At 38.6% G+C, this 15,372-nt stretch overlaps 1 protein-coding gene across 1 annotated transcript; it reads left to right on the top strand.

Annotated features, from left to right (window-relative positions):
* Positions 1-10,230: 10,230 nt before the first annotated feature.
* LOC125189571 lies at positions 10,231-11,613 on the top strand. The gene is made up of 2 exons (XM_048086835.1): positions 10,231-10,763; positions 11,365-11,613. The coding sequence occupies exons 1-2, from the start codon at positions 10,231-10,233 to the stop codon at positions 11,513-11,515; spliced, it is 684 nt and encodes a 227-aa protein (XP_047942792.1). The 3' UTR covers positions 11,516-11,613.
* The last annotated feature ends 3,759 nt before the right edge of the window (positions 11,614-15,372 follow it).

Genomic DNA, 15,372 nt, shown 5'->3' with positions numbered 1-15,372 from the left:
ATTTTCTTCCCCCCACAACTCAGGGGTTTGTGGGAAATGATTCGATGGTAAGTTGTTCAAGGTATAGCTTCCCGCGGAGAAAACCGTGCCCCCGTAACGAAATAGGTAATTTAAAGATAACTCATCATCGATCGAACCATTTCTAAGAGGGTTCTTTTCCCCTTTTTTCGCACCCCCTTCCGGGGGGTTTTCCCGTGCGCACCCCCGGGGATTAAACTCCCCTCGATAAGTAGTCCAAGAACTCACTACTGGGGGGTATTTCCCCTCCATTTGGGGCCGACCGTAGAGATTTGGATTGCCCCTTACCATGTCGCGCCCACAAGTGCCCCGAATTCTTTGAACTTTTAAAAAGTTTCTGACTTTACCAAAAATAGACATATCCAACTTTCGAGTAGTCATCAATGAAGGTGATGAAAAGGGAAAGCCGCCTCTAGCTTCGGGGTAGTCTTTGGTCCACACACACGAAGAACGACCCTAAGTATTTTGGCCCTATTCCCCTTGACCTTAAAGGTCTCTTAGTCATCTTCCTTCCAAACATGATTCACAAGTTGTATAAGGTTCTATTTTTTAGACCCCAATTTAGCCCTTTGGGTCTATCAACCAATCCTAGTTTTAGCATGACCAAGTCTAAGGTGCCATAAGATTTGCCGTTCTTTAAAAAGGAGCTTTTTTTTTTCGAGAAATTTTCGATTTTAAAGTTAGATTCGTTTTTTATGTTGTATAAAACCGTGTAGACATTAAAAGGTAGGGGTTTGTTTTCCAATACCAGGGTTTTGCATAAAAAACCACATTTTTTGGGATAATACGAATCATCAAATGAAATCGAATATCCATCATAAACAAGTTTAAAAACCTAAATTAAATTTCTTCTAAACAAAGGTATCAACAAAACATTGTTTAACACTAAAATTCTATCACTAGAAAAACGAAATAAACGTTCTCCCATCGAAAATGCCCCACTCGTAGCTTTCCCCAAAAGGGATTTCGATCTCGCTTCATTCAACCCGCTTTTTCCCCAAATAATAGGGATCAAAGCAAACATGACGAGCTGATCAACCACCCTTTGGGCCGAGTAGATAAACCGGGTAAACATGATTCTACGACAAAATTTGGGGATACCCGGGCCCTTGCCCTTTTTTGAAATCCGGGCCCCCTGCCCCCTTTTTGCCGCATTTGAAGCACCTCGCTTTGGGTTTTGTTCGTGTTCACCCGTTTTTTTTTTGCCCTTAGCTATCTTAGGTGCTACAACATTCTCGGGGTTTTTTTTCCCCTTACCCGGGGTTAGAGCCCGAGGAAGACCCGAACTCATCATAAAAAGCCCTTTTTCCTGACCATAAGATCCTCCCTGACCCCAAACCCCCAAAAGCTCAAATAGGGGGTGCCCTCTTTTTCATTTTCCCCAAATTTAGCCAACCCCCGAAAGAATGGGAAACCCCCGAAGGATTATAGTTACTTTGGGGCCGGGGGCAATGGTCCCTCCCCAAAAACCCCAATTTGATTGAGGGGCTCATCATCTCGAGGACATGGTCCTCACAAAATGTGTGCCCTCCTTCAAAAACCCCGGGCATGATGTTTTAAAGGCTAAAGACTTTAAGGCCGATTCTGAGTACCAAAAAAGGGTTTTTAAGATTGTTCATAATCTCCAAAAAGGTTTTTTCATGCCTTGGTGCTGATGTTAATACACATGGGCCAACGAAAACTTCGCCATCTCAAAAAGGGTTTTCACCACTTCCCGATGTTTTTTTTTCCCCCGCCGTTTTAATTTCCAAAAAGGGGGGGACATTCCAAAATTTAGCACATATTTGTACCTTTGGGCAAAGGGGAACGGGGAATCCAAGTTTTGTTTCCTGCAAATATAGTTATGACCTTCGAGTTTGGTTCTTTAAGAATAACAAAGAGGGATTGAAACCCTCTTGTTTTTATTTAGCCGGAAAAAAATTTTTTTGGGTTTCAAAAAATTCATATTTAACAAAATTCTGGTCACAACATCGACGAATAGTCCAGAGACCACTAAGGTGGCATGGCCGCCAAACATTGCCTAAGCTTGTACCATTGAATATTCACACCAAGAATTTCATTTCCGTATTGATACTCCTTCTAAGGAAGTTCGCACGCCACAAACAAAATTCTGCAGTTATCTCACAAATCAATTCAATCTTCTGAACTTTGCAATTTCTTAGGATTAAAGCTCCCACTATGGTGGGTCGCGATAATATTGGAAATCACGTCTAGATAAAATTGAACTTAATTTTGAGAAGTCTAACCAATGAACTTGCTGTTTCTTAGGATTAAGGCTCCCACTAAGGTGAGTCGCGTTAATATTGGAAACTGCTTCATACATAGACCAATTCTTTGGAGACCATATACGATAGAGATCGTAATTATCGCTTAGTTATTTTAAGATATGGTTTTTCTTTTAATTATCACTTAAGTGAATTAGGCAGAAAGTTCACTTATATTAATTTCAAATTAATAGATAGTTCTATTAAATCCATGAAATTAAACTAAGATAATTAAATAATTTGATTAATTAATAATTAATTAATTATAAATAATTAATCAAATATTTTATTTAATTAATATTAATCGATTATTATTAAATAATAATAATAATAATAATAATATTAATTATAATACTTATCTTTTTCCATTAGGTTTAGAAAATCTAGATATAATAGGATTTAGTTGAAAAATACTTATCCAAATCATCTTAAGATATATTCTAGATAAATAAAACTTATCAATATCTTATAGATAAGGATTATAATTCAAACCTAACTATATCATGATAAGTATACATTATAGAAATAATCTACATTAAATTCCAATTTATTTATTCCATAAAAATGGAATCCTAGATTTAATAGGATTTATTTGAACAACTAAATCTAATCTATCTAGGATATATCTAGATAGATAAATACCATCTATCAAAATCCCTAAGATATAGATTAAAGTTCAAACCTACATTAAATCATAATAAATTAATTTAATGATATTTCATGTAAAAATTAATTTTGATTTTAGTTACATAGCATTTGATAGATTACAATATATAATCAATGCTAACTAAAAATACCAAAACTAATTTCCTACTGCTACAAGGCATGGAGTTCTCAAGTATATTATGCACAGACATATCTCATAGATCACGTAGTTGGTTCCTAAAAATTAGGATCAGTCCCAAAACATAGTGCACGCATACTAAATTAACAAAGCATGCATTAGTTCACATGAGACACGGTTTCGTAACAATATGCATGAAAACATATTAATCAAATAATGATATAATAAGGAGTCACATATTCAAAACCATCACAAGCCACGTAATCAGATTCAAAATTTGTAGAAGACTCTTTCCACAATTCACGCAGCACGAAACTAAATCAGTTTCAACGATTTCAAAGAAAATCGGCACTGCTCTCGGTCACGACGTCGTGGCCAGCAGCACATTTCTTTGCACGACATAACGTCGAGGAAGAGCAGCTCGTTACTCCCACTGACCGGAACAGCCAGCAGTAACCCTAGCTTTCTACTCCGGCGATTCAGCAGAGAAAACTTGACGTCCCCGATCCACCACGAAGTAGCAGATTTTCTGGGAGTCATTCTCGCCGATGTAGCACCGCTCTCGGTCGTGTAAAACACGTCCAGCAGTTGCCTCGAAACTGATCGCCGGTCAGTTTCAGATTACCGAAATTTCCGACGTTGCTCTCGGCCTGAAGTTCAGCCAGCAACGCTCTACGGCAACCATCGATCTCGCCTTCTCGTCGACTAATCGCGAGTGATCCGGAGCTGTCCTCGGCTTCCAACCGACAGCTCCCACTTAATCGAGTCGTGACATGGGGCTGCTCTCAGCCTTGAACGGCCAGCAACCCCTTTAACTTGATAGGCACGTTTTGATGCATATATCAAAACTTGTCGCGATTAAAATTGAATGCAACAAATAAACACGCATATATCAAGAACTGTTTTCGAAAGTTCTAGATTCAACAAATAAAAAAAAATTGAACACTAAAACATGCATCGAAAACTATAAACATGCTATTCATACAATCAAAGCACGTAGTAAATCAAACAATCAGAGCCTAAAAACAGGCTCTGATACCAATTGTTGGTTTTGCAGCGGAAATCTATTTAGTTTGATTGAAAGATTTACATCTAAACATGCTTTTATCTGATTGTAAACTAGAAACATGTTCATAAGCATATAATTAAGATCATACTGAATATATATGCAATTAAATTGAACGATTTACCGTATGAATTCAAGCAATTGAATTCGAACTCCTTCTTCAATCGATCTCTACCACGGATCTTCTGATCTGTTCCCTTTAACTTGGAATTGACCTTTGTGTGGGCAAAGCTTGTCAAATCCTCAAACGCCGGAGAAGAATTGGAGACAGAAATCTCTAAGGAAGAAGAACCCTAGAAATCGATATTTCTTTCACAGATTGCAGAGAACTAAAAATATCGGTAGAATTAATTCTGTCTTATCTTCTTCTCCCTTTTATATTAAGTTAATTATTTTGGGCCAGACCAGGGATCTATGGAGGATTGGATTGGGCCACAATTCAGGCTTTCACTAATTAAATTAAAACTAATTTAATTCAAGCCCAAACTTAAATATTATTATCATCCACTATAGATATAATATTGACTGCCCGTCCAATTCCGGGACTTCCTCTTTAATTAAATCATTTCCCGTGTTAAAGATATAAATATCCATTAATTAATATCAACTCTGCTATCTGACTTTTATTAATTAATTTCTTTTTCCAAGAGTGGTCTAGTTTGGAAACATTATTTATTATTCATGGAATAAATTCCAACTGGCCAGTTTTCTGAATAATAAAACCTTTTTTTCTAAACACCTCTTAAGGATATTATCAGACTGGCCTCTCCCAGCACACGATTCATTGCAATAACAATACTAGCACCACTTAGACATTAATGATCACTACCCAATCTATCAGGATTCTTGGGCAACGAAATACCCTCACCATTTGATAAGTCAAAGTCGTTTTCAATTAATATCGTATGCTCAATGTTATGTCAACAATGATTAAGAAATGACAATCACCGAGACCTCGTCTTTCAGTAAATAGCCAAGAAAGACTTATCTCACTGTTTGATCCTTTCAGTGCTATACCACACCGACGTCGTTCATTTCCTTAGGTAAGAAAATTTTCGGACTGACGTCGCAACCTTTCACGATAGGTAGTCAAAGTCTATCTAGGTTGTGAAACATTTTTCTTACTGCAAGAACCGACAAGTTACCTACTGTGAACGCCGCTCACAACTCGTCTACTGTGCAGAAGACTTAGACTCATTTTGCTTAAACTATGTATTTAAATAGAAAACATATTTCAACATCTCATAAATACATAAGTAACACATAAACAAAACACATTGTAACAAAATATTCTTTCTCATTAAATGGTAAAAATGGATAGAAGAGTTATTACATATACAAGCATACGAAAGATGCTTTTCCAGTATACTAAACTCTAACGAATATAAAAATCTATTTATACATTAAATGAATTATTGTATAATATAAAATATAAAAATAAAAATAAAATATCACAATGTGCTCTAGTTATGAAAATTCGACAAAACTAAGATGCTTTATTTTTTGACATAAAATTAAATCATATAATGAAATTGAACCGATCTATCCATAGATGGTGAAAATGATGACAGAACTTTTCTATCACTTTACACATTTTTTCGCATCTTTTCATACATTATTTCACAAATATCACATATTGCATTCTTTTCTTTACTCCCTCCGTCCCCCATTAAGAGTCACACTTTTCCATTTCGGTCCGTTCCCAATTAAAAGTCACACTTCATTTTTACCATAAATAGTAAGTAGGTCCCACATTCCACTAACTCAATTCACTCACATTTTATTATAAAACCAATATAAAAAAATGGGTCCCACATTCCACTAACTTTTTCAACCAACTTTTCTTTACATTTCTTAAAACCCGTGCCCGGTCAAAGAGTGACTCCTAATAGGGGACGGAGGGAGTATATTCTATATATTCTTGAGCGTTATTGAGAGACAATATTCTTTTTCTGTAGATGGCTCATACCGCTTATACTCCTCGTAAGAGTACCATAGCGATAGAGACAAGGCGTCGGCATATTGATAGGTTATATGAATGTCAAAGGATGGTGGGAGAGGACATAGTTGAGTTTGTGGCACGTTTTTGGTCTTGTTGGCGTCGTGCTCATCCCTACGGAGTGAGAGGATACGACGGCATTGTGCTACTGGTGGGCGCCCTGCCCAAGGAGTGGAGAGAGTGGGCCTAGGCTACGGCCAAACTATTTTTCAGATGCAACCCACCATCAGTTGCGTTGGATGGAGATATGCATGGGTTCGTGAAGGCGATGTCTGATGTATTGGTGGACCATCCTGAGAGACCGCATGCACCTGCTTCTACGGTGGAGCCACCCACCAAACGGTTGGATCTACCTCTTTGGACTCTTCCTGGGTGAGAGGAGGGCAAGTCCTCCCGATCATCGATGGCCAAGAGGGTCCGCACCGAGGATCGAGACCGCTATGACTCCGAGGAGGAGGAGTCTGATGATTACGAGATGGACGCCGACAAGGAGTTAGAGCACGCGGAGGATATTGGGAAGGGGAAGGCGATGATAAAGGAGGGGACCACAGGATGAGGAGGATCTCGAGAAAGGGCTTTACACCGAGACCTCGAGGGTAGAGGAGGCCAAGTTTATTCCCCCACCTCCACTCGAGTCACCACCTATGATTCCACCTCCCCCATATGAGGCCGCGTACGAGTACCTTCCACCCCTTCCGCCGAGTGGTCCATTTTATTATGTTGATTACACCATATCCATGGGGGTACAGGGCGTAGCCTGGCATGGCTTACTTATTACATGGCGATGCCCGAGCCCCCAAAGCCCATAGTTGAGCACGTGATCCCCGAGGTGCAGCTATCTCCTATCGTCGATGAGATCTTTTACGGCACACATGGGAAGACTATGTGGGACCCCATTTGGAGTGATTCCGAGGCGGAAAATTAGTTCTAGTTGATCTACAGTTGGTACCCGATATCCTTTGGAGCTTCGTGGGAGTACTGCCTCCCGACATCAGATGGAGCTTTCTTTGCCCCAAGCAGCAATTGGTTCCTCGTCCCGGGCAACAATTGGCCCTCGTTACATGCAAGAGCTTTATTTTTCCTGGGATACCTTTCCCCGTCATCAGCTTGTTTTCATCAGTACTCGAAGCTTTCTTAGGGCCCCCACTTCCCGAAAGCACTACCTGAAGCTAACATGGCGCATCCGGACAGCAGTTGGGTTCCAGCGTGTGCGGCTGCTGCTCTCTCTCTCAATTTCCAGGAAGCAATTCTTCGGTACCTAGAAGACTCTCCCTTGCAGCATTTGGGCATGAAGCTTATCGTTTCCTTCTCGAAGGCTAACAATTTCTTGGGTTTCAGAATTGTGATATCACTAATACTGAGCCGTTTACCCTCTTTTTTTAGTCGAGCTCAGCCTTCTTAAGTACTTTTGAGCATGACTTGCTACTTGATCTAGTTCGCACACTATATTTCGAAATGTTCTTCCAATCACCCTTACTGAACTTCTGCAAACCATGTAGAAATTGCCTGCAACAGAGAGAGAATTTGTGGTCAGTTCATTAGCGAGAACCAGTTCCAAAAAGATTCTTCTCACATATGTATTGGTATTTCTATTTTTATCAGAATCAAATTGTAACTTTATAAATGAAGATGCAGAACATGATTATATGAAGCAATGACTTGGCTATGTTAAATGCCTCTCAACATGCAATGTCTTTCAACAGGCGTGACGTAGAGCAAAATTGTACACACTTGTCTCAGTATATATAGTGGACATTAGCCACATCAACTGTATAATGCACTTTGAGTTCGCTCGCTTCATGATCTCCCTCTTGACTATGGATAGCTATAATCATTGTTGAGAGTGTAATTAAATATGGTGAGAGTGTAATCTTTTTTAATTAATATCTCACACTAGTATATAGAGATATAATTATAAGATGAAATCCTTACCTTCCCCATCTCCTGCGATTCATTACGCTCGCGAAGTTGGATTAGCCAAATGCCTTGTGATCGTTGTGTGATTGTAAGGTTGCTTCGATTGTCGATGTTCGAGAACACTTCCTCCCTTGTGGCCTTCCTCAGATTTCTTGCCCTTCTTACAACATCTTCATCCTCCTGTAATAGAAAAAATATATTCAACTTTGTTTACATAGAAGCTAAACATTTCCAAAAAGATGAAATTTAATTGAATAAAATGTTTATGTGATAATTACTAAATAACCAGATCTGAATTTGCCATTTCAAGTACAAACATTATTATTGTAATTTGTAAAGATAGGTATGTGACTTGAAATTTATAATGGCGCATGGATCGTTTTTACAAAATACTTACTCTCTCCATCCCATAAAAATAGATTATTTATGGTTGACACGGATTTTAATGAGTAACTAGTAGAGTAAGAAAGAAAGGGAAAAACTAATTGAAAATTTGTGTAGTGGATGGTTGAGCTTATAAATGATAAAGTAAAAGAAAAGAAGAAAAAAGTTGACATAAATGGACATAGACTTTTTTTATGGGATAGATCCAGTATTTTAATGGTCTAAATAACCATTCATACAAATTTATTAAAAATAATTTATATAATACTCCCTCCGTCCCATATAATTTGGGACATTTTGATCCAACACGAGTTTTAAGAAATCTAATGGAAAGTGAGTTGAAAAAGTTGGTGGTATGTGGGTCCTACTTTAAAAGTATTAGTTTTATAATAAATGTGAGTAGGAATAAGTTAGTGGAATATGTGGTCCACTATCAAAAATGGTAAAAGTGAAATGAGACAAATTATGTGGGACGATCCAAAATGGAATAATGGGTCAAATTATCTGGGACGGAGGGAGTAATAATATACTCCATCCGTCCACCAATAGGAGTCCCATTTGTTGGTGGCATGAGTTCTAAGAAATGTTATGAAAAATGGGTGGAGAAAAGTTAGTGGAATAGAGGTCCCATTTTTTTATATTAGTTTTAAATGAAATGTGAGTGAAATGAGTTAATGGAAGGAGGGTCCGTATTACCATTTATAATAAAAGTGAATCGGGACTCCTATTCACGGACGAATGGAGTATATACTAACTTAAGATTAATTATTCATATCTATTAATTAATAGCTGAAAAGGATAAAAATATTCAAATTTTCTAGTGAAACTCTACACACAAGAAATTAAAATTTACGGAAAACAATAAAATCAAAAAATTAAGAGTTGGGATTGAAAATGAGACACAAAAAGTGGAACACGTCAAATTCCAAGTCCCTTTTTCGAAAAGAAGCTCGATTTTCAGATCTCTATGCTTACAAAAAGAAACCTTAACCGCTTCGATTTTTCTAAAATGACTTAGGATTACACATCATGACACACATAAAAATGAAATCCCAAAATACACAATTTGAGAGAGAGATGCAACATTTTCAGATGCCATTTGCTTGATAAAAGAGAACTGTGTGAGAGAGGGAGATGAGTGAAATGTGTTGTTTCACCCTTTATTTATAGAGGCATTTGTAGCCCTCAGAATCTTTTTTGCAACTAATACTCAAAATCTGGCGGAAAAAAATTTATTGTTTCTTAACATTTTACTTGTGACTCAAAACCATGGTTTGGATGTTCGTATGATAAAAACCATCCCCTCTCATAAGTAAAGTCAAATGATTCTCATTGCATAGAGAGGCAGAGATCTCTTTTTTCTTATCCAACGTTTTAAAATTTAATGTTAAATTTATTATTTGGTGAGAGAGAAATTAACTATGACCTGTGTTTATACTATGCCATTTTTAGTGGGGAAACACTTATTATGTAGCTTGACTCCATCCTTAACTCGCGGAGATAACCTTTTTAAAAACAACACAACTTACTAACAAGACTTAAGAAAATTCTTATACTTTTAATTAGAATGCATGCCCCTAATTACTCATTGGCCCAAGAACTTAATTAGAATTCTAGCATAAGACCAAATAAATTTCAGCCCAAACTCCTTCGTAAATTAATTTCGTCCGGCCCAATATACTCTTCCCATTTATTCTCTTCTCTAGGCCCAAATCAAGTAATCTATCAGCCCCTCTTACTCTTACTCTTAAATTCCTCAGGCCCAACTTAAATTAAATCCTTGGCCCAAAACAAAATAATGCTACCTACTCCATCCAATAGGCACAACTCCATTTTCCTCTCATCACAATCTGAAATCCCCAAAAATGAAACCCAATTGAAAACAGGGTGCCTCCCTTCTCCTTCTCACTCCACGGCGGCGACTCCACCGCCGATGTCATTCTCCTACCGGCTCTACGGCGGCACTACCCCGTCGCCCAAATCCAATCGAGATCCCTTAATTGGGAGTGAAGCAGTAGCGCCTCCACTCTTCTTTCTCACTCCCTTCGCTCTCCGCCGATCCTCACTCCGGTTAGCGTCCAAGGCCGCCGGTTATCTCTCCAGCGTCGCCATTTACCTCCCTCGTTCTCCACGGCGTCTCGGTACCGTCATCACCTCCTATCTCCCCTTCTCTCTCACTTCGTCGAGCTCTCTTCCCGGAAGGCAACGACACCATCGCCCATCTCTCTATCTTCCCTCGGCGCCGCCTACCTTGCGCTGCTGCTCCAGCAGCGCCGCTGTTCCGGCGGCTCTCCGAGCTCCGTCGTCACTCGACCCTCATCGGACAGCCCCGTATGCTGAGCTATGTCCCATGCCCTTTTCCCTTGAACTTGGTTTCCTTGTTTTTATTATTTTTGGGACTTAACTGCTACTGTTATTAAGTCTCAGAGGCAGTTTATGGAATACTTTGGGCATTTCTTAATTGTTGAGGCCACTGTTATGTTGTTCTTTCTAAGTTCTTGATTCTAAGCATGATGTTCTAAGATGCAAAGGGTGTGCTAGAGTTTTACCTTGACTTGGGTGAATCCTTGATGATTGTGGCTGATCCTAAGCTTCTTGTTACTCCTTGCTCCTCATGCTAGCCTCATCATACTTTGTGGTGAAGTTTGGGATCGAGATGGTGTGTGGAAGGATGTGGGGAAGGGGCTGTTTTTATAGGAGAGGAGTTTTGGCATTTTGTGGACAATCTTGGAGACAAAGCCTTACTATTTTCGGCTGCTAGCTTGCTATCTTTCGAGCTTGATGTTTATGCTTTGTATACCATTTTGGTGAAAATCTTGAGGAGAGCACTTGGCTGCTTGTGACTACTACCATAATCATGTTAAAAGCTTATTCCATTTTATTTGTTTGGATCAAAACATACTACTCTTGGTAATTGCATCTCTTTTTGCAGGTTTAGGAGAAATATTGAGGGATCTAATTGTAGAGGAGCTGTCCCTAGATGCTACCAATTGACATCTCATGGAGTGGTGACCGAGGATGATGTGGAGGACCTTCCAAAAAGATCTTGCAAATCCTCACTTTTGTTTCTTTACTTCTTTTAGCTCCCTAGTAAACTTTCTTTTGTGAAGTAGATATATTTTCTCTACTTGTTCTAACTATTGTAACACATCAATTTAAAATTTCTTGCACTTTACTTTCAGTCATCCCTTTGTCAATTTTTTTTTTATACTCTAAAACTAGTGCTCGAAAACTCGGTTGTTACAGTATGTCGGCCGTTGCATTGTACTATGTCACAATGACCTTTGATATTAGTTTATCGTTAAAAACAAACAGTAAATCTTATGTTACATTCATTACTTAGTAAAATAATAATACTGATTTAAATTAAACTAAGCTTGTATTTTTATGGTAAAACTCTTATTTTCGTAATTTACAATTATATTCGTCGTCTTTTTGTCGTTGCACAATAATTATATTTGTTGCTTTTTTGTCGTGAAATTAAATGTGAAATTTATTACTAGTAATAGAATAATTATGTGACTTACATCGATTCTTTATCGTCTATTGGCCGTTGAACAATGTTATACATAACAATGATCGTTGTTGTTAATTGACAATTGCATTTATTATTTGTCGTTGGTTGGTGTCGAACAATTATTGTCACAACAATCTTTATTATTTGATAAAAGTGTAACTACAATATAATGTTAAAATAACCTTTTTTTTATGGTAAAACTTATTTAAATAACTTATTATATACTCCTTCCGTCGCATTGAAGATGACCCATTTTCCTTTTTAGTTTGTCCCAACTAAGATGACCCATTACTTAAAATGGAAATACTTTTATCTCTACTTTATTCTCTCTCTCTTACTATACTCTCTTCTCTCAACACACAAATTAAATTTGCATAAAATCTCGTGCCGCCCAAGAAAGGGGTCATCTTCATTGGGACGGAGGGAATAGTTGGTAAGATATTTTTCCCCCATCCAGGAAATTGGGGGTTTGTGTCATCACAATGGTAAATGGAAAATTATTATTGATTCTCTTTAAAAAACGAAAAACATGTACTCAGTACACAATATAAAGTTGTCACAACTATCTTATAAAATTAATGCTCCATCTATTTACAAAGAGATATACTCCCTCCGTCTAGGAAAAATAGGGCACTTTGTGAATGGCACAGGTTTAAATATTGAATTGATAAAGTAAGAGAGAAGGGAAAAAAGTAAAAGAGATTTAGTTCTTATCTAATGTGAATATATACTCATATACAGATTGGTGTACAATAAAGTGGAAGAAAGAGCCAAAATCCCAAGATAAAAATAGCATGGAAAATAAAATTAAAGTTACAACATTTTGCAATTTATGATAGGAGGAAGAAAAGAGGCAAAATCCCAAAATAAAAATGGCATGAAAAATTAAATTATAATTACAACTTTTAGAGCACTCCCAATGGGGGTGGCGAAAATCCGGCGATAAATCGCCGAACATCGCCGGATTATCGCCGGCCGTTGTGGTGAAAACGGCGATAATTCGGCGATAATGTTACCGTTTTTTCGCCAACCGGCGTTTTATCGCCGGATTATCGCCGAGCGATCGCCGGCCATTGTGGGCGACGCTCGGCGATAAATCGGCGATATTAAAATTTTTTTTTTTTTCGGCCCAACGGCTATTTTTACATCCCACCCCTATAAATATTTCCTCCACTTCCTCCATTCATCACCCACAATCTTCATTCTCTCCATTTTCAATCTCTTCTCCCAATCTTCAATCTTCATCAAATTATGAGCTTTTGGAAGAAAAATTCCCGCTCGGGTAAGGGTAAGGGTAAGGGGAAAGAGTCGAGTTCACAAATTCCCAACATGGATGAAGCAAACGAGCAGTGGATGCACTCGTTGTTGGCGATGGGTTCTCCTCCCGGCCAACTTCCATACGCGGGTCCGTCTCCTTTGCAGACTCCTCCGGCGCGGAGACTTTCTCCGTACTTCAACTATGCCGGCAGAATGCCCTCTCCAGCCGACAATGTGTATCGGCCCCAGTTCGATACCCCCGGATCAACCCCAGGCGACCAAGAATCTCAGGCCGCGACACCGAGCGCGGAGGACTTCGAGGTGGAAGAAACGCCCACCGAGCCGCCGCGCGACTGATACGGGTTCCGATGAGAGGCCGAAGCGGGTAGGACTACTTACACTCGCAAGAGTCCGAGCGATAGCCACCTGCTGGGCGGACACGTCACAGAACGCGGAGCGCAGCAACTACCGAGACTAAGATCATATTCTGGGAGCGGGTTGCCGCGAAGTACAGGAGCCACAAGACTGCCTCAATGAAGGACCATGGCAGCGAGGCGATCCGTCGGCATTGGGAGCGCCTCATGAGGGACTGCGGCCACTTCAACGGTAGTTATTCTAACTTGTTGACGGACATGCCCAGTGGCCAGAACGAGCATATGGTCCGAGATGAGGCCATGCAGAGGTATTGTGGCAAGTACTTGTCGAAGGGGTTCAAGTATTGGAACATCTACGATAAGCTGAAGGATCTCCCCAAATTCCGGACGGGGATGCACGCCGCGCTGCACGGGAAATCGGTGCGCTCGCGACTTAGCGTTTCGGAGAGCGAGGGGAGCGCGACCCACATCGACTTGAGTGGGGATGGTCCGCACGAGCGCCCGGAGGGAGCGAAGAAGGCGAAGGGGAGGCGGAAGGGGAAGGGCACAACGTCGGAAGTCGGTTCGGAACCCCACATCGACTTAGAAAAAGCCACTTATTCGAACAATGTCGCCAATCTGACGCAGATGTACACGCTGTACTTCACCGGCGGCGGGACCCCTGAAGAAAAGGCGGCCCTCTGGAAATGCATCCAAGGCCTGCAGATTAAGATGAGCCTCGAGCCCGACGCCCCTCCGGCCCCTCCGTCTTAGTTTTTTTTTTTTTTTAAATCTTTGTTTATTTGCGGTTTTTATTTGTAGTTTTTTTTTTCTCGTTGTATTATATTTTCCAATGATTAATACAACGATGAATTGTTCATTATTAGTCTATTTATTAAATACATTTGTAGGGAAAATTAAATAATATAAAAAATAATGATGTAAAAATGAAATGTTGAGTTAGGGAGAAATAAGGGAGAAATAAAGGAGAAACCAATGTAGCAGTTGGCTAAAAACTGGGGATAAAATGTGATGCTGATGTGGCGCTGATGTGGCAGGAGTTAGGGAGAAATAAGGGAGAAATAAGGGAGTGCCATTGGAAGTGCTCTTATCCAATTAACGATACGAGAAAGAAAAAGCCAATATATCAAAATAAAATAGCTGAAAAAACTAAATTACAATGACAATTTTATTCAATTAATGATATGAGGTCGAAAAGATCCAAAATTCCAAAATAAAAATAACATAAAAAATTAAATTGCATTTACAACTTTATTGCAATTAATGATGAGGAAGAAAATAACCGATATCCCAAAATAAAAATGGCAGGGTAAAATTAAATTGCAGTTACAACTTTTTGTAATTAATTATACGAGTGTGAGATAGGAAATTTTTCGGAAATAATGACAATACAATAGAAACTTACTATCTTTAATGAAAATATATATTATCTAAAGAATCGTGTAGCATATGAAATTTTAAATTATATATATTTTTTAGAATTAAGTTTTAATAAGTAATTTTTATTTAATTTCAAGAAAATTATAATATCATAGAGCTTTACTTATTTTAGTGTTCATTTTTTACCGAGTCAACTTCTGTTTTTAATTTTAGACACTCATAAACTAATTACTTTTTATAATCATTTAGATATAAATGTCTCGCGTGCCATAGATGATTGAAAATACTATTAATTTATAAAGTATTGAGAATACTACCATAAAGTATTTTAATATTATATCAAAGTTACACTGGCGACAAAGATCGTTGTTACAATAATCGTTCAACGCCAACTAATGATAAAAAGTGTTGC

The sequence above is a fragment of the Salvia hispanica genome, chromosome 5 (genome assembly GCF_023119035.1).
Source record: "Salvia hispanica cultivar TCC Black 2014 chromosome 5, UniMelb_Shisp_WGS_1.0, whole genome shotgun sequence".
NCBI classification, from domain to species: Eukaryota; Viridiplantae; Streptophyta; class Magnoliopsida; order Lamiales; family Lamiaceae; genus Salvia; species Salvia hispanica.
Note: the sequence above shows the minus strand (reverse complement) of the source record. Positions and strands in the feature narration are given on the sequence as shown.